Raw genomic sequence first — 27,848 nt, forward strand, 5'->3', positions numbered from 1 at the left:
GGAAAGTACTATGGCTCATTTATTTTTCAGTTATGATTTATATTTTCACAAAGCTAATTGAATATACTTTATCATGATGATTAATGCAAAGCTAGGGTTTTAGGTCCAACTTAGACTGATCTTTTGATAGATATTACAACCATTTAGTTGTGAGTGAAGAGAACTAATAAGTTACCTAGTAGATACTTTACAAAAAATGCAAAAATAATTTTTTTCATCTGTTATAAGCGTAAATTTACCATTGGGAAAAAAGTACAATTACTCAAAAAAGGCCAACAGTCAGAAGTCTCAGTTGAAGAGCTGATTTGAGGATTCTGTAGTGAGTTTGCCTGAATTTATCTTGAACTCACCCTTACTCAAAACTGCCACCTTATTGGGGCAAGGGGAGGGATGGGGGAGCCAGGTAGTACTCTTTTGGCATTTCATGGAACTGTGTAGTACTTGAACCTGTGATGTGGTGGGTGAGGGTGCCTCGCAGTACTCCTCTACCATCTGTGTACATTAGAGCCTAAGGGGGGTGGGGGTGGAGGGATAGGATGCAGCGTGTAACCACTGAAGGGATTGACCAGACTAGAGTTCCACACTGACAGCATCTTAAGAGAATGCCTGGGTTCCATGTATGTCCACCTCCCCATATTTCTGTAGTTGAATGTTAAGTGTGGCTGTGGTTTTCCCTGCGTAGTTGTTACATTGAAATGATTGTGTGGGATTTTATATAGCAACTTGGTTGAAGTATCTGGCAACTGTTGATATATGAGAATAGATATACATTGTGTCAAAATCCTCATTTTGATTTCCAGAAATACTAACAATGTGATATGAAGAGCAGAGTATTTGACATCTGTTTTTACCTCTGAAAGTTAGGTATTTTATATAAATTGAAAATTATGAGAAATTCTGAAATGGTAACAAAGAGTATAATTATATCTAAATCCAATTTCAGTTTGAAAGATTTTATAATTATAGGAAAAGCTAGGCAGGTAATGAAATTGCACTGTTTGTCTCATGTATGAGTCTCTCCAGAGACTTGCATCTAGTTTAAGGAGAGTTTTTTTCTTTTGGATATTAGAACTCTGGAAATCAATCTGGGTGGAGGGGACCGAGTTATCTCAGGTTCATTAATTATCCATGCCCCTTGAAATATAGGTACATTGGAATAAAACCCAGCTAAGTTGATTGGGCTGTTATCTAGTATTTGAGTTCAGCATGGTTATGCAAGAGAGTCACTGCCAGAATTCCTGCATTTAAGATCCATGGCCCTACAGTTGGCTCACCACCCCCACTCAGGGAAGTGCCCTTATCATAAATGGTAGTTTGGACTCAGAGAAACTGCTATTTGGGGCAGCTAATTTAAGCACATTTGTTAGAATCAGTTTTACAAACTAGCTTCTAGCAATCTTAAATATAGTCAGTGTTGACTATCATTCATTCTACTCCGTTCTATTTACTCTTTCATAACTTCACATCTTTTCCCTTCCTCCTCAGACACAAAGGTATATTGTCTCACCTTGAGGACACTGTGTCATCACAGAGTCTGTTCTCCCTATCAGTCATTTGTGTGTCTTTCACACGCAAGGGTTTTTCCTGTCAGAGGTGATCTGAGAGATCCAGGCCCATCTGCCTAGAATGCTCAAGGATGTACATCGATACGTGCATGCATTCCCAAGTCAGCAAAAGATCGGCAGTGTAGAAGTCGGAAAGATTTCAGTCTCGGCTAGAGTAGGGAATTGGGCTGGCTTGGGAAAGTCCACAGACTAGGAGCTCTTGAAGTTAGGTGAAAAGCAGTTTTAGCAAGTGATGGGAAGAGGCACTGGTTGGATTGACTCGTCTTGACTTTGGGCCACACGGGAAAGGACAGTACTGTCACAGCCTCTGTGTGCATTTAACTTTTTTTCATCTAAATATAACACTGAACCAGAATCTGCAGGGCTGGAATTATTTAGACATGTCCACACACTCACGGGATTCTTATGTCTAGCCAGGTTGGAGGATCGCTAGTAGAGCAGTGCTGATCAGTGGCCACAGAGAATGGGAGCAGGGACCCCACTCTCAGAAGTATCAGAATCCCTGGATTAGCAATTTAATAAAACAACTTAATTAAAAAGTAACCCAAGTCATCAATACAGTGAGAGAATAACACACCATACACAAGCAAGGTGAATTTCATAGTGAGAAGAGAGTTCAGTATTTAGAAATTTATTATTGTGTTTCATTATGTCACTGCTTCACAACCACAATGTCCCTTCTTTTTAACTGTCACAGACCTAGTACCCCTTCTTTGTAACAAATATTTTGAACTCTTTGGCAATCTAGAAATAAAATGCACATGCCGGGCACGGTGGCTCAAGCCTGTAATCCCAGCACTTTGGGAGGCCGAGACGGGCAGATCACAAAGTCAGGGGATCGAGACCATCCTGGCTAACACGGTGAAACCCCATCTCTACTAAAAAATACAAAAAACTAGCCAGGCGAGGTGGCGGGCGCCTATAGTCCCAGCTACTCGGGAGGCTGAGGCAGGAGAATGGCGGGAACCCGGGAGGCGGAGCTTGCAGTGAGCTGAGATCTGGCCACTGCACTCCAGCCTGGGCGACAGAGCAAGACTCCGTCTCAAAAAAAAAAAAAAAAAAAAAAGAAATAAAATGCACAGATAATGTAATCTTTCTATGCATATGATTTAATATATATATAAAATGTCCTGACATTTTATATTTATATGTGTATATATTTGTGGTTGTGTCTCTAGCCTTCACAGTTTGCTGTGTTGTATGACTTTTAGGGAACTGAAAAGTGGGTCTTCAGAGTATTATTTTTAAAGGGCTCCCACAAATCAGTTTAGAAGGAAATAATTACTTGCAAATGGTATTGGGACAGTGTGTTAGCTACAGTCACTAGGCAAAACATTTGTTCAGTTATTCACCACACACTAAAAGAAACTGCAGTTGGACGAAAATTAAATACAAATAATTTTTTTATGTTTAAAGAGAAATAAGACCAGGCATGGTAGCTCATGCCTGTAATCCCAACAATTTGGGAGACCAAGGCAGGAGAATTGCTTCAGCCCAGGAGTTTGAGACCACCCTGGGCAACATAGCAAAACCTCTTCTCCACTAAAAAAATAAATATAATAAATAAATAGATTTCTGGAAAAGGTGGAATTTTACGTCTTAAAAAAGAATGGAAGGGCAGGCATGGTGGCTCACACCTGTAATCCCAGCACTTTGAGAGGCCAAGGCAGGTGAGTCATCTGAGGTCAGGAGTTCAAGACCAGCCTGGCCAACATGGTGAAACCCTATCTCTATTAAAAATATAAAAATTAGCCAGGTGTGGTAGTGTGGGCCTGTAATCCCAGCTACTCGGGAGGCTAAGGCAGGGAATCACTTGAACCCAGGAGGTGGAGGTTGCAGTGAGCTGAGATCGTGCCATTGCACTCCAGCCTGGGCAACAGAGCAAGACAGTGTCTCAAAAATAAAATAAAAGAATGAAAGAACTCTCAAAGGAAAATAATAATGGATGTAACTGAAACTTAAACACATGCAAATAAATGATCAAAAACAGATCTCCCACACAAAACAACTGGGAAACCTTGATTTAGAGAATGTTGCTTTGGTTGGGGTGATCGTGTGTGTATGCGTACATGAAATGCATTCCAAAATGGACACAATATTTTGGTCCTGGAGGGGAAAGTATGTTTTACATGACAGCAGTGAACCCACAAAATTCATCCAGCTGTCTTTGGTCATCTGGACTGCAGTATTTATTTCTGACAAAGTAGTGTTTGAGGCCATGGCAATACTAGGGGTTCCTGTCATTCTTGATAATAAACTCAGTAGTCAAAGGAAACAGTGCCTCTTTTTTTTTTTTTTTCTTTTTCCCTTTTTTTATTTTTGTGAACCTACAAATTAGCTTGAATTATTCAAAAATAATTTACTTCTGTTCAGGTCACTTCCTACCACTTTCTTTTCCTTTCTTACAGGAATTTATGAGACATATGCTAACACATAAACATACCCTCTTAGTGTTGTGCTACCTTTCTGTACCTGTGGTTTAAAATAAAGAGTGAAAAAGGTAAATAATATTATACAATTAAAATGAAAACACATTTTGCAAATCCCTGACTTGGAGCTGGCAGCCTTTTCCTGGCTATTAAGCAAAAATATCACAATCCCCTTCACCATTGTTAACTTCATACTTTGTTAACATCTATTTATCCAGTTTCTGTGGTCTTTGAGTTGGCACTGCCTCCTGCCTGCTTTTTTGGCTAGTTCACTGCTAATTAACACCTCTCTCACAGAGTAGGCAGGAGAAATCAAAGGCCCTAAATTTCAGACTGGCCCTGTTTGCTCTTTGTTAGCTTCTCTACTGAAAAGTTTCATGGGGCTGATTGGAGTCTTGGTATTAAACAGCGTTTGGGGGTGAACTAAGGACTTTATTATCAATGCTTTTCATATTTTCTATAATTGAAGTTCGTTGTATTGTCATTGGAGAAACAGACAAAATGGAAGAGTATACCACGTTGGTATTAGGGAACTTAGATTTGTGTCTTAACTAGGCCACTTAGCCACATGGCTGGTCTTCCTCTCCTCCGTATCCTACCCATCCGCGATGGTGCAGTTGGATGCGTTGCTCTCCCAGGCCCCTGATGTCTCTGCATCCTGTGGTTGCCTCCCTCGAAGGTCATGAAACGAGTGCGTACCGAGCAGATTCAGATGGCAGTGTCCTGCTACCTCAAACGCCGGCAGTACGTGGACTCAGACGGTCCCCTGAAGCAAGGACTGCGGCTGTCACAGACTGCTGAAGAGATGGCGGCCAATCTAACAGGTAATGGTGGGGGTTTGTCTGGTGGGGTGAACCTGGAGCAGGAGAACTCACGTCAATATCCCTGTGGGATTGCTTCTCTTCTCAAGACAGTGCCAGAGAGAGCAGACTGACCAAAAACCTCAGTGAGCTACGTTAAGTGAATGATGTTGGCCTCAGAGACCCTGTCTGTCATTCAGAGCCATGCTCACATGCCACTTCTGATAACCTCTGTGGTTCTCCTGGCCAAAGTCATTTCCTTCCTCAGGACCATTCAGTTACTTTATCTGTACCTGAAAGTATGTGCAACTTTTTCCTTCCGTAAACAATTAACCTACAAGACCTTTAGGGACAGGGTGTCCCTCTGTCCCCTTCTTGCACAGGTCCCCTCTCCTCCAGCATGGAGCTTCACATGTGGAAGTCAGGTTTGTTGAATGAATTAGTACTTCAGGATCCATAGTTGGAAATATTATATTATAGACACATTCCTGAAGTTTTTTAAATTTGGTTTTGTTTTTTAATGTTTTGAAATCAGATTCTATTTTAGAAAAACTTGAGTTGACTCCATCTGGATTAACAAGTACGGTCATCCCTCAGTACCCATAAAGGATTGGTTCCAGGACCGCTCCATGGATACCAAAATCCACAGACACTCAAGTCCCTTCCTGATAAGACGTGGTATAATATTTGGCATAGTAGGTTACATCTACACACATCCTCCTGTATTCTTTAAATCATCTCTAGGTTGCTTATAATTCCTAATACAATGCCTACATATCACCTCATTCACATGGATTCATCATGGTATTCAGCACCTGGTAAATTCAAAGTTTGCTTCTTGGGACTTTGGGTTTTTTTTCCCCCCAAAATTTTTGATTTGCAGTTGTTTGAATCCATGGATGTGAAACCCACAGATACAGCGGGCCAACTGTAGTTGTTAGCTATTTTGTGAGTTCATGTTTCTATGTAATATGACTCTCTTCTTCTTTTTTTGTGTTTTTGTTTTTGTTTTTTGTTTTTTGTTTTTTGAGACAGGCTCTCTCTCCATCACTCATACTGGAGTGCAGTGATGCAGTCACAGCTCACTGCAGCCTCAACCTCCCAGGCTCAAGTGATCCTCCCATCTCAGCCTACCCAGTAGCTTGGACCACAGTCATGCACAACCACCTGGCTAATTTTTTTTTTTTTTTTTTTTTTTTTGCTTGTTGTTCTTGTTAGAGATGGGATCTCACCATGTTGCCCAGACTGGTCATGACCACCTGACCTCAAGCGATCCTCCCACCTTGGCCTCCCAAAGTGCTGGGATTACAGGTGTGAGTCACTGCACCCAGCATAACAGGACTTGCTTTTACTGAACTTATTTACTAGAGATTCTGGGGGGGAAAAAATGCTGGGATGCTTTAGGGTGATTATAAACTACTTTAATGACTGTGTGTGGAGGTGGAGTTAGCAGTGATTTCTGCAGCTCAGTCCTGGTTCCCTTTCTTACATGCTCAGGCTACATTCGTCTCTCTTCTTTGTTCCTGGACTTTCTCTGCTCTTCCAAGTATCTGTCACCACCTGCTCCATTTCTTAATGGTTTCATCCTCCATCCTAGCAGCAGCAATTACCTCAGCGCCCTCTTTTCATATACCTTCAAAGTCAAGGACCCGGGATTCATTGACATTGCCATAGGAAGAGAGTGCTAGGACAGTAACAACCTGAGGACGCTCTCAAAGGAGTGGTTCCTGACTCCCTCTGAAACACTAACAGAAGCCTAGTCAGCAGCCTGCCGCCACATATTTCAGGGTCAGATCCACCTGTTCTTCCTTCCCTTCAAACTCCTCAGAGATACCCTTAACAGGGGCCAGATTATGAGCTTGGTATAGAATACTGAGTACCTTATTGTTCAAATAGGAGAGTCCATTTACAACACCTCTATCCCACTGTAAAGTAATTCTTTCTGAACATGCCATCCCAGCTGTTTCAAAAATCTGCTGCCCTGCATCCTTTGGAACCAGGGAGCAGTAATTCTTGCTGCTGTTGATAGAAAGTCGGAATGAACAATATTAAACAGTCTTCAAGAACTTTGCTCATCTAAGTTGTCTTAGTTTCAATAGAATAGCTTATTAGGACAAAGTGGTGTTGCTGGAAAACCACCAGGAAAAGTGAGAAACATGAAATATGATTATCGGAAGATTTTGTCCTAGATTTTTCCATTAATTAAGTAATCTGAAGAATTCTGTCTTTTTTCAGCAGACATTTAGTGAACATCTGCTCTAGCCCACGTGCTGAAAAGTTCTAGAGATAGCTATGATTTGACCCTAGCTCTGAGAAGCTAAGTGTTCTAGTTGGGAAGTGAGGCAGGTAAGTCAGTGATTGAAGAAGAGCATGAGATAGTAAGTTCTGTGAGGGGGGAGGTTCAGTGGTAGCACAAAAGATCATCCAAATTAGGCTGGCAAGCCAAGGAAGGCGCCCCAAAAGGCTTTGTGATTCCTGACATAGTTGGGGGTCAGTAAATAGTTGAAGGAGTGAGCTGAGTTGCAAAGGAACCATTAGATATTTACCAGGGAACAAATTGGAGGAGGGTATCCAAGTTTTCCAATGTGAATTTTAGAAAAATCAGTCTAGTGGCAGTATTGATAAGGCAGCCTAGGTTAGAATCGGGGAAAGTAGTTAGAAGACACAGTCCAGTGAGAGGTGAAGACAGCCTCAGTTGAGGAAGTGGTAATGGGAGTGGAGAGGAGAAGATAAATTTTAGGAATCTGTAGGATTTAGTGACAGAATAACTAAAGGTGGGGGCAAGAAGGAGCAGGAGGAGCCCCGCCCTTGCATGCAGGCTTGCAGCAGGTCCTCGTTTCTGGCTTCTATTCCTTCTCCTGGAGTAGGGTGGCTTTCCTCTCACCTGTGATTCCCTTTCTACCTGTTTCCTGTTATGCCTCCCTCAGTCCTGCCGCATTCATCACCATTTCTCCATCCACATTCCATTGTCCAAAATGCATTCATGTTTCATTCAGGATACGGTTAAAGGTGGCTTCCCTTGGTTTTTAGCCACCTTCTTTCCCCGGTATTCCCGACTCCTCTTGTAAACAGGAGGAGAATGGTTTTTGGTTTTTGTTTTTAGAAAGCATAAACTCTCAGATTGGAGATGAAGTGTGTGTTTACATACTGACTATTGAGACTCCAACCTTGTTTCCCCCGCACCAATTCATCTGCCCGGGATACTGCAGCCAGGCACCCATGCTCCAGGAAGGCAAGTAAACGATCCTTCCCTGGGGAGTCCAACTTGCCCAAGAAGAAATACCAAAAGACAGTGATGTTGGGACATTGCTCACCCTGGTCACCCTGGAGGATGAGCCTCACCACCCAGAGCGCCTCACTGTAAGACAGCCAGGGGCCATAGAACCCTAGAAGAAACATATCTCATAAGAAGGGCAAATGGAAAGCAACAGAAGAAAACTTCAAAAATACCTTGTTTCAGATACTTAGGATTCAAAAATCATAGCCTGTTTGGGGAAAAAAAGAATGTTGAGAATGAAAAAACTTATCAATTAGATACATGATAGTAAAAAATAAAAACTCATTAGGTATTATAAGTAATCTAGGGGGAAATAATCAGTAGAAGGGCCAAAAGGTGAGGAAGGTTTTCAGAAAGTAGAGCAAAAAGACAAAGAAATGGAATAATAGGAGAAAAAAATGAAAGGATTGGTTCAGGAGATCCGACCTTGAAATTGTAGGAGTCTCAGAAGATAGGGAATTATCAAAATGATTCAAGAAAACTTCGCAGAACTAGAAGACGTGAATTTCCAGATTGAAGGGGCCCACTCAGTGCCCAGCACAGTGGTTGACAATGAGCTCACACGAAGGCACCTGTGAAATGTCAGAACATAGGGTCAAACATTTCCTGATAAATCTCATGAATTTATGTACTTGTCTTCTCTCATTCACCTTGTCCTGTGCTTTATGCCTTTCCTTCCCTGGCCCTCATTTTATTGAACTTCAGGAGGGAGGGGAGAGAAACAAGTGTCATCAGTCTGTCGTATTTAACCAAGACCCAGCACACTTTGGAAACCTGCTGAAATGTCAGTTGCTGTGCATGTGTGCACAACACCCTCCTCCGCCCTGCCACATACTGGATTAATAATCATCTCTCTGTTTCCTGCCCTGTCTTGTGTATCTTCTCTTTAGTGCAATCAGAATCTGGTTGTGCCAACATAGTGTCTGCAGCCCCTTGCCAGGCAGAACCCCAGCAATATGAAGTACAGTTTGGACGACTGCGGAATTTTCTCACTGGTAAGTACTCAGCTCTAGAACCTTTTCTTATTAAGAAAACAGAGTAATACAGACCAACTCTGGGCACACTGCTTATGAGTTAGCCCTGCTCCACAAGGAGCAGTAAAAAGAAAAAAATAGAGTGATGCAAATTTATCTTAGAACCAACTATATTCCACGATTGGTATGAGATACTAGGGATTTGAAGGTACTCTTAACACAGTTCTTGCATTCAAACTTATGGTCTATTGGAATTCCTGAAGAGTTCAGTCATGAGGTTTAAGTTTACAAGGGCAGAGCTCTGGGTGTTTTATTCATGGCCTTCAGCACAGTGACTTTTGACTTGTATTGAATAAGTAAAAACTGTCAGCCATGCAGAGAAACATCCTTAAATACAGCACATTTGAAATGTACATTATATCTCTACTAATAATGTAGTACATTTCACAATGGGCTTTGCCCCTTATTTCCAAAAGTGCAAGTAAATAGTCCTTATGAATGAACAGGCAAAAATACTAAAAGTTGTCATTTAGACCAGTTTGTGAGTGGCAGAATGACCACTTGAGATATAAGAATAAAAAAGATACTATACCACGTATTAGGAAGAAAAACATTAAGAGCCCCAGAAGATAAATGGGAAAGGGATGTAAACATAAAAATTTACACCAGGATAACTCACTTTAGCAATCAACCAAGTGTATTAATACTTCACTGCAAAAATCATTGCAATTCTGTAACAATAAAATTATGCGATTGAGTTTATTTTATTATATACCTATGCTTCAATGATTAAAAAATACACAAATGTATGTAATGTCATTAGGGTCATCTGAGTGTCACTCATAATGGAAATAAGTCATATCCATGACAAAAGCCATCTCACTGTCATGAGGCAGAATATATCTCTGTTAAAATTACACATTTGTTGATTTACCTTTGTGTCTGTTTTCCTCATTAGACTATACGCTCCATGAGGGCAGGGACCATATCAATATATCTTAGGACAGTATCTACCCTGGCATGTAGTCAGCACTTAACATAAATACAGGCTGAATGAATGAAGGAGACAGGCTCAAAGAAGCCAGATAATTTCCTTCTTTTTTTTTTTTTTTTTTTTGAGACAGGGTCTTGTTCTGTTGCCCAGACAGGAGTGCAGTGGCATGATCATGGCTCACTGCAGCCTCGACCTTCTGAGATCAAGTGATCCTCCCAACTCGGCCTCCTGAGTAGCTGGACCACAAGCATGCGCCACCACACCTGTCTAATTTTTTTTTTTTAATTTTTTTGTAGAGACAGGGTCTCACTGTGTTGCCCAGGCTGATTTCAAACTCCAGGCCTCAAGGAGTCCTCCCATCTTGGCCTCCCAAAGTGCTGAGATTATAGGCACAAGCCACCACACCCAGCCAAGACATTTCTTTCTAAACCAGCTTCCGCACCACTAGTATGGTGAAAATAAATCTGTCAGAGAGAGAATAATATCATAGTTTTTTAACTGAGTAAAATAACTTTCTAAAAACTGAGTTAAATTTTTCCTAAAATTGCTTAATGCCTCAGAAACCAATGCCAATGATAAAAAGTATCTCTAAGTTCTTACCTCTGAATGAAAGAAACACTATAAATTCAGTTTTTCTTTTTTTTATCTTTAGTGGAAATTGATCACTGCCCTGAAATATTTAACATTGATATGATATGCAGAATTAATGAAACTTCCTTCTTTTCAGTTTAAACGTAATAGACTTATTTTACTAAAGCCTTAATCTTCATGATTTTTCGTTTTTGTAACTATTAAACAGACTGTTCTCTACTTATGAATTCTATCACCCAACAACCGTGAAACTGATAAGGTAACCCCCCAGAGGGTTTGATTTTGTAACCCTTATTTCCTGTAATATTTTGACCATTTTCTCCAACTGTAGACTATAGTAAATATAGATTCTTTGCTTTAAAATGCTAACCATTATGGGGGCCAGATAAAAACTAGGATAACTCAGTGTGTAAGGCCAGGTGTATTATTTTGGTTTATATATTGATTACTTTATACTTATCTTTTACCATTAAAAATTACTACCACAAGAATTATTTGGCCGGAACTTTACATTTCAAAAGATTATAATCTATCAGCCATTTCCTTTAGGTTCTTTCTTTGTTTCTGAACTGAGAAAGTTGTCTGTTATTTTGTCTGTAATTTGATTCTTTAATCCTTTGGTTTAAAGGATCATTACTTAAAAGGGGTTAATATATGTTGATCACTTTGGACTGCTGCTCCTGGAATATTTTTCTCTACCCTCAGGTCTCTAAAGAGCTTATAACCAAATCAAATGAATAGTTATTTCCTGAACATCAAGATAAAGTATAAGATATACTCATTAATCTATTTTAGAAGCAGTCCTAACATAAAAACACTATAGGTAAAAGTTTTTAAATAAAATTTGAATATCACAGAAGCATTTTCACAGACCAGCATGAGATCGGTTTCTGAATTATATAGGAATTGCATTCAGAATGGAAAGAGAAAGTGATTTGGTTGGGGGTAGTCAGGGAAGGCTTTCCTGAGCGGGAGGTAGGATTTAAGTCAGCAGTTGAAGGATAGGCTGAGTTTCAGTAGACTGGAAGAGGAGAAGGAAGAGGAGTGATTTGGGTAAGAAATAACATGAGCAAAAAGGCAGGCTTGACGACTCTACAGGAATAATTAAGGCTTTGTTGAGACTAAGACTTTCAGGCTGAAGATCAATGAATATTAGTCTGAAAGCAGTTTGTAAAATTATTTGTAAGAGGAATGGCAAGGAGACTGACTGTTAATTTAAGTGCTTGGCAATGTTGAGAAATGAGGTGAAAAAGGACCAGAATTTGACAGCATTGTGGAATTGCAAGGCAGGAGCTTTATTTCATAGTTAAATCACCAAGGTGGAATCTCCCAGGCTCAGAAGTAAAGGAGGAAGAAGTGGCAATGGCTCAGACTTTAAGACTGGAGTGGAGATGAAGGTTTATTGAAAAGATATAAGTCAGAAGGGTTTATGTTTTTTAAATTGTCATGACAGTGGCATCCTACTGCATAGCTTGCAGTGAGAAATTTGAGGCTAGGATTTAGGAGAAAGGTAAAGACTTGTGATAAAGAACGTGTAGCATCAGCTATATGGAGATGCAAATTAAAAGTCTTAAGAAATGATAAAATCTCAAAGGAAGATACTAGGGAAAGATATAAGAGTATCTGTATCTGTATCCACCTGAATGTATTTTTCCTCCACAGGTTGTCTGTAGATGAGAGATTCTGTGAGCTCACCTGTTGCCATAGGTCCTTTCTTCAGGAGGTGTAGTGGGAAGAACACAGACTTTGGAGTCAAGCAACCTCTGGATTTGAACCAGGGCCAGCTGTGACTCTTAAACATGATCATGAATGTAAAGTGCCTGCCTCCTAGGAGGCACACACCCAGTGTTAATTCTTTAGAGTGAAATGAGCATTTGAGGATTGACAGGAGGAAGAGGAACCAAAAAGGGAGTGATGGCAGGACCAAGTAGTGTTGGATTTCAGAATAAAGGACAGAGGAGTGCCAGTCAGTAGAGCCAAACCCTGAAGAAAGGTAGAGGAGAATGAGGACCAACAAGATTAGTTTTGTTTAATTTAGTAGATACTAAATTAAACAATTTCCGTGGACTACTAATTTCCATGAACTCGTGAAAAACTCTATTGTTCTCTCATTTACCACCAGTAGAGTTGGGCACCAGGTAGGCATTCATTACATTTCAGTGGATAGATAGAAGAAAGAAAAAGTGTACTTTCAGAGGATATGTTTGTTACTTTTGCAGTTAGAAAAATATATATTTTAAGTGAGTACACTTTCAGTAAAATATAGAGTATGTTATGATTGCAAGGGAATAATTAAAAATGGGAGTTGGAATTCTGAATCTCACCTTCTTCCAAATTGATCAATTGTTTTGTTTTATACCCAGCACACTGTTCTCTTCAGACACGAGAGAGCAATTAAGCAATTTTGAAACTATGAGCTGAAGCAACAGTGAATTTCAGTAAGTTTTAAAGTAGTACATCACTATTTCTTGATAGCTAGGTTTTTTTCTAAACTTACTCAATTAAAATGTCTCTCATTTTAGAAAATGAGCCAGAAATTCTGTTTCTAAGGAGTTGAGAACAATCCTTCATCCTAATAGAATACAAAGGAAAAAGAAATACCAAAATCTAGTCACAGTTCTCCAAAGAAACAGAGCCAAGAGCCAACAGGATGGATATATAGAGGTTTTACTCTAAGGAATTGTTTCATGTAATTGTGGAGGCTTGGCACTTTCACAATCAGGGCGAGCCAGCAAGCTGGAGACCCAGGAAAGAGTTGGTGTTGCAGTTCAAATCCAAAGGCTCTCTGCTGGCAGAATTCCTTGTACTAGGGGAAGATAAGTCTTTTTCTATTAAAGCCTAAACTGATTGATTGATTGATTGATTGATTGGATGAGGCCCACCCATTTTATGGAAGGTAATCTGCTTTACTCAAAGTCTGATGACTTAAACGTGTTAATCTCATCTTAAAAAGAGAAAAAAAATACCTTCACAGAAACATTTAAAATAATGTTTGACTGTGTACCGTGCCCCCCCCCGCCCCACCCACAGTTTGACATGTAAAAGTAACCTTGCAAGTCCACTCCTTGTTAACTTGACACTCATATGCATCTCCTTATTCCATACTTAATCACCAAATAAAGAGAATAACAAGTTCATACTTCCACCTAACCTGATAAAATTATCCTGTGTACAACCAAAAAACACACTAACCTTTTCCCTAGAGGAGGATGCAAAGTCCTTGGATGATGTTTACTCCTCTCCATGATATTCTATAATTTCGATACTGTGAGGTAAGCAATACTTAATACTTAAATACTGTGATACGGAGTTAGTAATCTGGCTTGGCACAGTGGCTCACACCCTTAATCCCAGCACTTTGGGAGGCTGAGGTGGGTGGATCACTTAAGGTCAGGAGCTCAAGACCAACCTGGCCACCATGGTGAAACCCCATCTCTACTAAAAAAAAAAAAAAGAAAAAAAGATACAAAAATTAGCTGAGCATGGTGTCACATGCCTGTAGCTACTTGGGAGGCTGAGGCAGGACAATCATTTGAACCCAGGAGGCAGAGGATGCAATGAGCCAAGATCACGCCTCTGCACTCCAGCCTGGGCACCGGAGTCAGGCTCCATCGGAAAAAAATAAAGTCAGTAATCCGATGTTATATGATAAGGGGACAAGAAAGGAAAGAATACAAAGATACTTGCTTTTTGTATATCTATATATAGATATTCACACCCAAACATTCATAACAAAATAAGAAATACAACAATTACAGTCCTCATTTCTGTAACTGGTCACATGGTGGTAGCTGGTATTCGTGGCTGCCTCCTTCCTCTACCCATTCTGTATTCCCTTTGCACTCACCTTGCAAGCTGATCATGGTTTACCTGGTGACCCAAACCTTCATTCTTCAGGTGCGTGGACCATTCACAGTTCTGTATGGATTGTTGTCATTTTCATCGACCGTAATCACAGGGCAGGGTACAGAGATGTCCTAAGGGATCTCCTTAAGCCAGACATACTCCTCCTTACCTCCATTGTGTAGTAGTTCCAATTCCTCTTGGGCAGGATCAGTCACCCCAGCTAACACTGTAACTCCTTTCCTTGCCTATTGATTCAGAGGTGTGAGGAGCCCAAAGTGGCTGGGTAGCTGTCTTAACTTCCAGTTCAGTGGGACGGTGGTAATTTTTCATCTTGTAAATAATGTATTTGAGTTGGGATACATTTATTCTAAAATGCATATTATGAATATTGTACAGCAGATTCATTCACCTTGTGATAAAGTGAAATAGGGTGTTAAGCAGAAATAATGTGCAAATGTCTTTTATCATCACATTAGGGGGCAAGATTCACTGATGCAGTATTCCTCAGTCTTAAACCCTGTATTGATGTCTTTTCATTAAAAAAAAAAAAATGTTACCAAAACATAAGTGCTGACTTAAAACATTTTTATTTTGATTTATTTAAATATGTACAAACATTATACTAGATATAAAACCTTTATGGTTATATTTCTTTACGAAACCCAGACTCATTACAGATAAGGAACAAGCAAAACTTCAAAAGCAGTAAAGTTGAAAATAACACTGAGTGAATGTAACGAATGGATTTTGCCAGAACTAACTTGCTGCTGCAAGCAGGCATCAGGACAGCACTGGTGACTATGATACAGGCTGGTCTCAGCTCCCTGAGGGGCTTCTGCCCTGCAGAGGCCCTGCTCTCTCCCCACTGTGTATGAATCACATCAAAGCCTTTGCTCCCTCACAGCGTGCCTTGAGCACTTATTTAGGTGTCAAATATACCTCTGTTCTTTTCTCATTCACCCATGAATTCAAGCTGTACACCTTTTAAATAACATTCTCTGTCTTATAGTTTCATGGTGCTAAACTCTCAAATTAGTAAGTAGTTGAGTCTTAATGACATAAAATGGTCTTATTTGTAAATTATCACTGCAAAAGAGAATTTGTTAACCAGCAAAATCAGAATGAATATGCTGATGAGACAATTGTGGATAAAGGCTGTCATGTTAACATGGGACACGCTAGCCTGTATAGCCAGACATGTTAATGAACCCACTAAAGTAAGTGCTTTGATTTTACTTGAGACAGTGGATGCCAAAAGTAATTACAAAACACAAACTAGAGCACTAAAATCACTTGTCAGTACTTAACTTGTTAAGCGGACATCCAGATAATTCTGAATATACTGTGTGTTAATTATTTTTTACATTATCATCAAGTTAAAAATTGTGAAGAACTCAGTCTTCCAAGAATATATCCAAGTACCCTCAGATATCTGAGGTCCCCAATTTGAAGAAACACTAATGTATTGGGAAAAAATACTAAATCTTGAAGACCTGGGTACAAGCCACTATATTGTTGTGAACTCTGGCAAGTCACTTAACCACTCTGGGCATTGAATTCCTGAGTTGTGCCCCGCTTCAGGCCCTGATTTGCTGGACTTCAGAGTTCATGCTCTTTCTTCAATCAAAAGGCCTTGAAATTCCAGAATCCTGTGTTGGGCTTATAGTTCAATCAGTACTCTTAAAAATGGGGTCCTGGCAAGAAAGCATTATGTGATGGTGGTGATCCCCAGGAGGGATCACATTATTCTGTAAGATTATGCTGATTATAAAGCCCTCATTTTCTTTCATTGTAGATTCTGATTCCCAGCATAGCCACGAAGTGATGCCTCTCCTCTATCCTCTCTTTGTCTACCTCCATCTCAACCTGGTCCAAAACAGTCCGAAGAGCACAGTGGAAAGTTTTTACAGCCGCTTCCATGGAATGTTTCTGCAGAATGCTAGCCAGAAGGATGTCATTGAGCAGCTACAGACCACTCAAACCATCCAGGACATCCTGTCTAACTTCAAGCTTCGAGCATTCCTAGATAACAAGTACGTGGTCCGTCTCCAAGAAGACAGCTACAACTACCTTATCCGCTACCTCCAAAGTGACAACAATACTGCCCTGTGCAAAGTCCTCACCTTACATATCCATCTTGATGTGCAGCCTGCCAAGAGAACAGACTATCAGCTATATGCCAGTGGCAGCTCCTCCCGCAGTGAGAACAACGGTTTGGAGCCCCCTGACATGCCCAGCCCTATTCTGCAGAACGAGGCTGCCCTAGAGGTCTTACAGGAGAGCATTAAGCGCGTCAAGGATGGGCCTCCCTCCCTTACTACCATCTGCTTCTATGCCTTCTATAACACAGAGCAGCTGTTGAACACTGCAGAAATCTCCCCCGATAGCAAGCTGCTTGCTGCTGGGTTTGACAACTCCTGTATAAAACTTTGGAGTTTACGATCCAAGAAGTTAAAATCAGAGCCCCATCAAGTAGACGTGTCCCGCATCCATTTGGCTTGTGATATTCTGGAGGAGGAGGTATGAATACCATTTTTTTCTTCCCTGTACCTGCCTTCCTAATTTCGTTAGAATATCCTTACAAACATGACATATCTTAGAATGGACTTCCTAATTTTCCTCATCCTACAGCGGAAGCCACACTAATGCCATGTAACCTGTAGCCATTGAATTCCTGCACATGCCTAACCTAAGATGCAAAAACAATTTATAGCAACATTAACTTAATGTTATTAGTCAATGCTCAGTATTTATACTATGTGAAATGTGGATAACAACACTAAGCCTAATGAAAGAACTTTAGCTAATATTGACTTTAGCTGAGATTTGCAGTAAATATACACTTATGTGTGTGCACATTTGCTCAGGCGTAAATAATCAGTAGTAGGATGACTGAGTCGAAGGGCCTGCATTGTAAACTATAATGAATATTATTTTCCCCACATAAGGTTGTGCCATTTCACAGTGTCAGCAACAGTAGTAAGAACACTGGCGTCCCTGCACCCTCACCACACTGGATGGTATTGGCTTTCTGAGGCCAGTGCATATCCTGTGGCTCATGTACTACAGGGTGTTCCCAGACCCCACTTGGAGAAGTAACACAAGAAGTAGAGTTGCCAGCTCCCCCGTCAGTCAGTAGTCAATCTTGTTTGACTTGTAAGGGTTTAGGACAGTCATTGAAAAGGGCAGGCGCAGCTTGGGTTTCAGGTCACCAAAATTCACTACCTTAGAAAAAATGTGGGCCAAGGAAGATAGAAATTAAACTTCACAGAATTAACTTTCCTTCAGAGTGGTCCTTTTTCAGGACCACTGTCTGTGGGCCAAAATATTTTTGTCTTATCACCACTGACATTCAGGTAGCTTTGCCTCACATTACTTTGGATGAAAAATTCTTTACACAATGTTGAAAAATTAAGGAGCAAAAAAATCAGTCTAATTAAATTACAGTTAATGATAAGGATGTTAAGAATATTGGGTACCCTAAATTAAACCAGTGTTTTCCTGTTCCTGTTCTCTGAGTCCGCTTCCAGTTAGGATGGCCTTTGAATTTTTGATTCTTGCAACCAAGACAGTGTAATTGAAGGATTTCTTTATGATAAGTAAAGAGTCTAGATTCCTGTGTGGAAGCTTTACTAGAATTTTATGGTACTCTCCAAAATATTTTTTATTACATTTGTATTTGAATTTTCAAACATCTCTTTTCCTTGGAGACAGTTCTCTTTTTGGGAGTTCTTCTGATAAAACTGAGGAATACTGCCTGCATTTGCTTTCAATTTTCTGTAAATACAAAAAATAATTATTTATACTGACCTTACTATAGTAGCTTTGATGATACAGAGTGGATATTCTGTGCATTAAAAATTAATATTAAGGAAGATAGCATTATGACATCTGATAACAGTAGACCAAAATAAAACATCTTAAGACTCTGGCCACTACTGATAACTAGCTCTGTGACTTGTCCTGTGTGTATTTCCGGGTATCAGGAGTGTATCTGAAGACTCAGAAGTGAGGAACCGCATGTGGAATTCCAGGAACTGAAAGAAACTAAGTTATGGCTGGAGTTAGGAGAGGGGCTAAGACAGGAAGTGATGTGGTGATACTGTCTTATATGAGCAATTACGGCAGCCAAACTAGAGTAGTGGCAGTGGCAAAGGGGACATGGACAGACTAGAGGAGAGCTCAGTTATTCGATTACTGTAGGGGTAAGGGAGAGGAAGCATCAATGGTGACATTTGTGTTTCAGGCTTAAACAGTTGGATGTCCCATCAAGAAGAGAGCAAAAGATGTCATTGGAATGGTGGTTTTGTTTAGGCATTTCTGGCTTTCCATCCTTGTTCGTACTGAAAGTACTGTAGATGCTAGCTAGCCTCTGCCTTTTTTAAGAATAAACTTTTTTTTTTTAAACTTAAGAACTAAAGCAGAGATTCTCCTATTCTGTTGTTGAGGGGCTTCCTGCATGGGATTTCTGCATGCCCGCCCATTTTATCACAGCAATTTGGGAAGTTTTCTTTTTGGTTTCTGACAAGTATTTGGGGGGGAAGCCAGGCATAAATTAGTTGTGATAGTTGGTGTTTAATGCTTCTCCAGTGAAAATTTGGACTTTTCTTTTTCCCTTGTAGAGTGCATAATTAAAACAGACTATTATTTTGAAACGAAAGATTGAATATTTTAAAAAAAAAAGAGAGACTCTTAATACAGGAGCCACAAACTCATATAACTAGAGAAACCAAAGAGGTAAAAGCAAGTGGTGACGCCACATGGATTAATGAGATGATAGAAAGTACAAAATCACTATGTAAGTCAGATTAAAAAGCCAGCTTGCACTCTCTGCTTTCATCTTTTTGAAGCAATAACTATTACATAAATCAGTGAATACAGTATTTCAACAGTATTTGAAATGGTGTTCACACCCAGCAATTCCACTTCCAGACATATATCCAAGAGAATGGAAAACGTGCACACAGGCACTTGTACATGAATATTCATGGAAGCATTATTCACAATAGCCAAAAAATGGAAACAGTCCAAATGGCCATCAAGATGAATGAATAAATAAAATGTAGTGTGTGCATACAGTGGAATATTATTTGCCCATAAAAAGAAATGAAGCACTGATGCAGGCTGCAACATGGATGAACTTGAAAACTTTATGCTACGTGAAAGAAGCCAGTCATAAAAGGTCACCTACTGTTATTCCTTTCATAGGAAATATCCAGATAGGCACGTCCATAGAGACAGAGAGGAGAGGAGTGGTTGCCAAGGGCTGGGCAAGGAGAATAAGAGTGACCGCTAATGGGTGTGGCATTTCTTTGTGAGGTAATGAAAATGTTCTGTATTAGATAGTGGTGATCATTGCACAACTCTGTGAATGTACTAAAAATCATTGAATTGTACACTTTGAAAGAATTATATAGTATGTAATTATATCTCAGTTTAAAAAAAAAAAAGGAAAACAGTAACCAAAATCTTCTATGTAAGCATAAAATTTTCTGTTAATTATGCCAAATAAAACTGAATTCACAGCACTGTCCTGTAGCTTCTGTTGTCTCCCACTCGAAGATCATCTAGGTTAACCTTTGGAAAGGTGTTAAGTGACATAGCAGTCCCTTGCTTTTCACCTTGGTATGAGCAGCCCTCCTCCTGTTTCAGACACTGAGATGAAAAGTGAAACCTTCATTCTCCATCTTTTGTTCTATATGAAATGGAGATAGAAATGATATCTGGCCGGGTGCAGTGGCCCACGCCTGTAATCCTAGCACTTTGGGAGGCTGAGGCAGGTGGATCATAAGGTCAGGAGTTCAAGACCAACCTGGCCAAGATGGTGAAACCCCATCTCTACTAAAACAAAAATTAGCCAGGCATGGTGGCGGGCACCTGTAATCCCAGCTACTCAGGAGACTGAGGCAGGAGAATCGCTTGAACCCGGGCGGCAGGGGTTGCAGTGAGCCGAGACCGCACCACTGCACTCCAGCCTAGGTGATAGAGTGAGACTCCATCTCAAAAAAAAAAAAAAAAAAAGAAATGATGTCCAACCTTTACCCCTGTTGATTGATACCTATGTATTTTTAATATTTGAGCAACATGGCAAAACCACAGAGATACCAAACCAAGGATTTGCTCTTCTTTCTTTTCAGCTATGTGTGCTACCCTCACCACTACCAGCACCTCCCACCTTAACTCAGCAATAAAACAGCTGTGTGCAATTCATTTATATGTCTGGTGGTTTCCCCCTCAATCTGGTCTTATTTAGGTTTGAAAAGTAAAGAAGGCAATATTAGCATCAATACTCAATTCTATATAATCTGTGTATAAAATTGTCATTTAGATTAATGCTATCCAATGGGAATATGGTGTGAGCCTTATAGTAATTTAAATTTTTCTAATAGCCACATCTAAAAAGGTTAAAAATTTGTTAAAATTAATTTTAATGATGTATTTCATTCAAACTAATATGAACAAATTATTTCAGCATATAAGCAATATAAAAAAATTATTCATGAAATCTGTTACATACATCTCTTTTGGTCCTAAGTTTTAGAAATCTGATACGTATTTTACACGAACAGCACATGTCGATTCATGCTAGCCAGTATCCAACTTTTCTGTTCTAGTTCAGGCTGCTGTCATCTCTCACGTAGGTAGCAGTAATTCACTTGCTTCCAAGTCTGATCCACTCACAAGTCCAGCCAAATTTAATGTCTTCCTGTTCCACTGACAGCTAATGAGAGAATAGATGGAGGCTAAATTCCAGACCCCAAGAAAGGACCCCTGGTCTGGGGGAAACGTGAGTGTGAGCTCTGAGGTAGTTGGAGCCACCGAGTCCAGGAGCAGACAGCCATAACAAATCTGAGGTTTTAGGGACTCCATAGTCCAGAGCAAGGGCAGCAAACTACAGCACAAGAGGGCATGAGATGATACGTGATCTCTTTCTGTTTATTTTTCTTTTTCATAATGTACATAATAAGATTTATTATTACATGAATATGCTTTACAAATTAAACATTTCTATTTGGGATGCATACCCAATTACTGTGGAGTATTCAGGCTGAATCGTAGGGTATGGTATTATCCTGTCGGCAGGAGAGAGAAGTGAGAACCCATGGGGTTGGGCCCTTGTAATTCAGCTGCTTGACTGCACTGAGGCCCGCGTGGGACTGGTTGAGCCACACAGAAAATGTGGCTGGGTTATTTTAAGCTGTGGTCCTGGCAGAGGGCTGACAGTGATAGCCAGCAGGAACATTCTGGTTTCTCCATTCCTTGGTCTACAGAGTCAGCTGGGCACGTTTCCACCAGCCCGGGACTATCATCAAGATCCCTGGGGAGCGCCAGCTGTACTCCCAGCCCATGCTCCTAGCCCATGCACCTCTCCATCTCCAACTGTGATGCCTTCACGACTGCGGAGGTGAAGGCCACTTCCATAGCTTCTTGTTCCAAATGAAGACCACTTACCCCTCAGAGGCAGTAACATGTCCTTTAATTCACAGTTAACTTTCAAAGGATCTTTGTTTAATTCATCTGGTGTCATTTTTGTTCCCACAGCCTTTATATAAACTTTCTGGTGTAGAGCAGTGAGTCATTCTTGAAATTTTAAAGTGTTGTTGTAACTTCTTTGGAAAGGAAAATTACTAATATTTTTGGTAGCACTCAGTAGAACCTTCAGCTCCCAAATACTTATGTATTTTTAATGTTGAGTGTTTGGAATAGCCATTTTGAATATTCATGAACATCAGTGTTTATTTTCTCTCACCTTTTTCTTAAATATGTACACATGGGAGGCATTCATTTTATTTTGAATTTAACCATTTTCAAGTAGAAAAAAAAGGGTGCCCTTTTCTTATACAAGAACCTAAGGCTGCCGCAATGAACCAACAAAGCTTGACTGGTTCAGGAATCTTCATCATACTCCTTTCTTCTGGTATTTAATTAAAACCCATTTTAATTGATGAATTCTGGGACAGAAGAGACAGCTGTAGTTTTGAGGAGTTTATCTGTGAGGGAATAAAGGGAAATGAATTTTGAAAACAGATGGTATACTTGTAGGGAGGGGACCAAGAAAGGGGACTCTTTCCGAGTACCATTAGTTGCCGTCTTTTCTGTCCTCACACACAGGAAATTATTTCGAAGAATCACATGAATCGCTTGGCTTTGCTTAAAGCACTTCTGAATCCACGCCTTGTTTGGTTACTTTGGGGGAAATGTTTTTTGAGACCCTCCAGAAAGTCACTTTAAAAACTTCATTCTGATTTATTTTGAGACACCAAGCAGTTTGTGGCTGGTCACCAGGCAGTGGGGGCTGTGATTTACTAGTAACTGTACCTTTCTAGCTTACTGTTAATTATTAAAACATCCAGGTTTTATTTTGGCTAAACTCCTCTGATGGTTCTGGGTTTTGTTTGTTTGTATTTGTTTTCGTTTTGGGGTGTTTTTGGCACAGGGTCTCACTCTGTCCCCCAGGCTGGAGTGCAGTGGTGCCATCAAAGTTCACTGCAGCCTGGACTTCCCAGGCTCAAGGGCGCCTCCTACCTTAGCCTCCCAAGTGTCTGGGACCACAGGCATGCGCCACCATGCCCAGCTAATTTTTTAAATTTTTTTGGTAAAGAGTCTCCCTATATTGCCCAGGCTGGTCTCCAACTCCTGAGCTCCAGTGATCCTCCCGCCTTGGCGTCCCAAAGTGTTGGGACTACAATGCGAGCCACCATGCCTGAACTAATAGTTGTGTGTTAATCCTAATGTGAGGCTGTGCGCGGTGGCTCACGCCTGTAATCCCAGCACTTTGGGAGGCCGAGGCGGGTGGCTCACCTGAAGTCGGGAGTTCGAGACCAGCCTGACCAACGTGGAGAAACCCCATCTCTACTAAAAATAAAAAATTAGCCAGGCGTGGTGGCACGTGCCTGTAAGCCCAGCTACTTGGGATGCTGAGGCAGAAGAATCGCTTGAACCCAGGAGGCGGAGGTTGTGGTGAACCAAGATCACAATGTTGTACTCCAGCCTGGGCAACAAGAGCGAAACTCCGTCTGAAAAAAAAACAAAAATCTTGAAGTGATACCACATCTGCCTTCATGTGTTGCATGCATCATTAACCCCCATCATGGGAGTAAGGGACTAATGTCAGGACTTGACAAAATATTGTTGTCAGTTAAATGGAGTAAAAACAGAGAGCAGTATGGCTTATAAAGCAGCTAAAACTGACGGATGAAGGCAATGCCCATAGAATAGAAGAATCTAAGAGCCTCACAGAAATTCGAAAGTAAACATTTTCAAATGGCACGCATCAGAAGTAACCATACAAGCTATCCTCAATCGAAGGGTAAGGTCCACAGTCATCACTCTATAATGGCCTTGCATTTCTGCATCTTTTAATCTGATATAGTCTGAGCTGCAAGGTGAATTTAAGGAGAGCAATTTGTAAGTCGTAAGAGACTTTTATTCAGTTATGAGTTATCTTCCTGGGGCAAGGCCACTGTCATTTGCTGGATAGATGCTATTTCCCAAGCAGTCTCAGTTCTCTGCTTTTTTTTCTCCTGGACTTGTTTTCCTTGTCAGACCACTGAACATTTTTTTCTTGTGTTTATTTTCCCACCCCACCCCAATGTTGCCAGGATGATGAGGATGATAATGCAGGCACAGAGATGAAGATACTGCGGGGACATTGCGGACCAGTGTACAGCACGAGGTTCCTCGCGGACAGCTCAGGGTTGCTCTCTTGTTCTGAAGACATGTCCATCAGATACTGGGATCTGGGGAGTTTCACCAACACTGTGTTGTACCAAGGACATGCCTATCCTGTGTGGGATCTGGACATCAGTCCATATAGCCTGTACTTCGCCAGCGGGTCCCACGACCGCACCGCCAGGCTGTGGTCATTTGATCGGACGTACCCGCTGAGGATATATGCAGGACACCTGGCAGATGTGGACTGTGTCAAATTCCACCCTAATTCAAACTACTTGGCCACGGGCTCAACCGACAAGACCGTCCGGCTGTGGAGCGCTCAGCAGGGGAACTCGGTGAGGCTTTTCACAGGCCACCGCGGCCCCGTGCTTTCTCTAGCCTTCTCTCCCAACGGTAAGTACTTGGCATCTGCTGGCGAGGACCAGCGGTTGAAGCTGTGGGACTTGGCCTCTGGGACCCTTTATAAAGAGCTGAGAGGCCACACAGACAATATCACCAGCCTCACCTTCAGTCCAGACAGCGGCTTGATTGCCTCTGCCTCCATGGACAACTCGGTGCGCGTCTGGGACATCAGGAACACTTACGGCAGTGCACCTGCCGACGGCTCCTCCAGCGAGCTCGTGGGCGTGTACACCGGGCAGATGAGCAACGTCCTGAGCGTGCAGTTCATGGCCTGTAACCTTCTTCTGGTGACTGGAATTACACAAGAAAATCAGGAACATTAATTTTTTAACTTTATGGGAACGGACTGGGGTAACGGTGGAAAGCCTCCAGTTGCAATCCTTTAATGAGCTGAGATTGAATCATTGACTGTGAAAGAGCCCCCTCCTCCCCTCTCTCCTGGGCCCTCCTTCCGGGCAGGTCCCCCATCACTCAGCCCCGCAGTGTTGAAGGCCAAGGTTGGGGAGGGGGGCAGAAGCGAGGCAATGATGAGTGACCAATAATTAGGATGCCCTGGAGGTCACTCACAAGTCCTCATGAAGATCCTACCGTGACCTCGCGCATGCGAGCACCTTCCTGTCTCTGCCTCATTCTCCCCGTCTGACTGGGCCTGGGTTTGGTTAGAGGGTGGCTGTAGAGCACCCTCAGGAGAAGCGGTGCCACAGGGGTCACGCGTGGTCCAGCCCTCGGGTGCGAGGGAAGTCCTTGTTGGCAGAGGGATGCGGGGCGGGAACGAGGAAAGGGGAGGGGATGATCCTGGCAAATAGTCTTTCCTTTTCCGTAATTACAGAGAACCAGGATTTTTTTAATTATTGTTATTATAATTATAATTATTATTATTATTGAGATGAGGAAACCTAGCACTGGCAGAGGGCACCTTCTCTGCTTTTAATCTTTCAGGTTTGACTCCTGGCACTGGCTTTGATACTTGGAATTTTGAGGTTCAGGGAATTCAGAGAATTTGGTAGCACAGTGTATTGGGAGAAAGGGAAATTTCGGGTGACAGATTGATCACTCCGGCTGACATGTTTCTGGAAGCGGGTGGGTGGGTTTGATTGAGAACATTTTGGGCTCCTGCAGTGATGGTGGGAAAGAAAAATTCTTTCCATAGCTGCACTTCTCTTAATAATTCTCTCCCCTCAAAAGAAAGATTATGATAAAGAATAATTTGGAGTAATAAGTAACAAGATAGAATTAGAAAAATGTTGAATTTCCGAATCACCATTCAGAGGTGTGGCTTTTTCCACGTCTTTTTCTCCTGCAATGAACTGCTCCCACGTCCTGCACTGCAATACCAGTCTAATGAACACTTTGTGAAATGAATCGTAAGTATGTACGCACGCATATCAAACTATGCTCTGAGGATAAAGCAAGTTCTAATTTGTGGAAAAAGGATTAAATATTTCTGTTTTCTGAAAAGAGTTATTTTGTATTTTGTTTTCTATTAAAATGTATTTAGTTTCAAAAAAAAAAAAAGTGTTGGCATCTCATTTCAACTCTGAGAACAGGCGGGTGAGTGTTCCGTCCTGGGATGGTATACCTCTCACCTCTCATCAGGGCAATAACCCGTCGGTTACCTAGGCCACACTGTCCCCAATGAAGGTGCATTTTTATCTGTTCTTGGATTCTGTTTAGCTTACTTTGAATCATGATTCCCTTAGTATTCACTTGGATTATTGATGGCATTTAATGCTATTTGTACATCCAAGATTGATAGTTGCTGACTGGAGACAACATGTATTTTACCATCTAGAGTCATTTGATGAGATCCTACTTCCCGCTTCCTTCAAAGACCCCACTATAAAATCTCCAAGGGGCATAAGAACTGGGCTGTTAAATAAATTCAAACTATGTATGGAACAATTCCAGATAAAGGGCTCATTCAAAGTAAAGTGAACTTCAAAACATAATTTTCTCAGCCGGGTGTAGTGGCTCACATTTGTAATCCCAGCACTTTGGGAGGCTAAGGAGGGCAGATCACCCAAGGTCAGGAGTTTGACACCAGCCTGGCCAACAATGCGAAACCTTGTCTCTACTAAAAATACAAAAATTAGCCTGGCGGGCGCCTGTAATCCCAGCTACTCAGAAGGCTGAGGCAAGGAGAATCACTTGAACCCGGGAGGCAGAGGTTGCAGTGAGCCAAGATCAAATCACCGCACTCCAGCCTGGGAGACAGAGCAAGCCTGTCTCAAAACAAACAAACAAACAAACAAAAAAAAAACAGTTTTCTGACAAGGACACCAAGAATCATTAAGAAATTAAGTAGGAAGACTAGAATTCTAGCCATTTTTTTTTTACTTGAACCTACAACGCCGACTAATCAGAAATGTTTCTTATTTATAAAATCCATGTATTTGAGACACTGGAAGAAGGGTCCTTTGGTAGTAGCCTGATGGCATCACCGTCCATGTGTTCTGCAAGTAAAGCCTGGTGTTCAAATGTGTTCTGATCTGTAATAAGCAAACTCTTAGGCAAGATGCTGTGGTATATTACCAGAAACAACAAAATCTCTAAGTTGGACGGAATTATTCTCTGAAGTGAAGGTATATCTCTGACAGAATGATTTGGAAAGGTTTTGTGTGTGGGGGGCAGTTAGTGCAGAATCTCCATTAAACACAAACTGTATGAGATGAGTCTTCACCTCACCAGTCATGTCTATACCTTGTGATTTAACTTCAAGTTCTTCATGAGCATAGTGGGCTTTGCGTTTTTTTAAAGGAACATATTTTAATGTAGGATAATTTGACTTTATAGACTGCCCATCAAAACTCTCCCAAATTCCTAGAAGTATCAAGAGGGATGTGTGCATGTGCCTGTGTCCACTCGAGTGCTTGAAGGTGCGGTCACACTCTAGAGATTGCACTCTTTTCTCCAAAGGATAGGCGTTTGGGACTTGCACCGTTTTGTAGACGACATACTTAATGCGCAGCAATGCTCTGTTACTCTTCCACGTCTGACATGGAATAGTCACAGGTCTTGAATATGCTCCATAGATTCAGTATCCTTAGGTTCTAGCAGGAGGGTATAGCCATAGATATAGAAAAATACTTTTTAAAAACCTCCAAAAAAGAAATAAGGATATTTACTAAGCATGTAGGTAGTACTTACCATGGGCCAGAAACTGCTCCAAGAGGTTTATGAAAATTAACTTATTTTATCTCAAAAACCCTCTGAAGGGAGTGTATTTTTATCCCCATTTCACAGATGAGGAGTCCGAGGTGCTGAAGGATTAAGTCACTTGCCAAGCGTCACAGCT

General features: G+C 41.1%; 1 protein-coding gene across 3 annotated transcripts in view; it reads left to right on the forward strand.

The window, feature by feature from the left end:
• The window catches only part of TAF5L (TATA-box binding protein associated factor 5 like), a 33,450-nt gene extending 7,382 nt beyond the window's left edge, over positions 1-26,068 (forward strand). The window contains 4 exon segments of one of the 3 annotated variants that reach the window (NM_001257498.1): positions 4,674-4,818; positions 8,962-9,066; positions 16,272-16,996; positions 24,079-25,398. In NM_001257498.1, the coding sequence (NP_001244427.1) occupies positions 4,677-4,818; positions 8,962-9,066; positions 16,272-16,996; positions 24,079-24,876 (1,770 nt within the window). In that variant the 5' untranslated portion in view covers positions 4,674-4,676 and the 3' untranslated portion in view covers positions 24,877-25,398. 3 annotated transcript variants of the gene reach the window in all.
• Positions 26,069-27,848: the final 1,780 nt, after the last annotated feature.

Source organism: Macaca mulatta, chromosome 1 (assembly GCF_049350105.2).
Source record: "Macaca mulatta isolate MMU2019108-1 chromosome 1, T2T-MMU8v2.0, whole genome shotgun sequence".
Lineage (NCBI taxonomy): Eukaryota > Metazoa > Chordata > Mammalia > Primates > Cercopithecidae > Macaca > Macaca mulatta.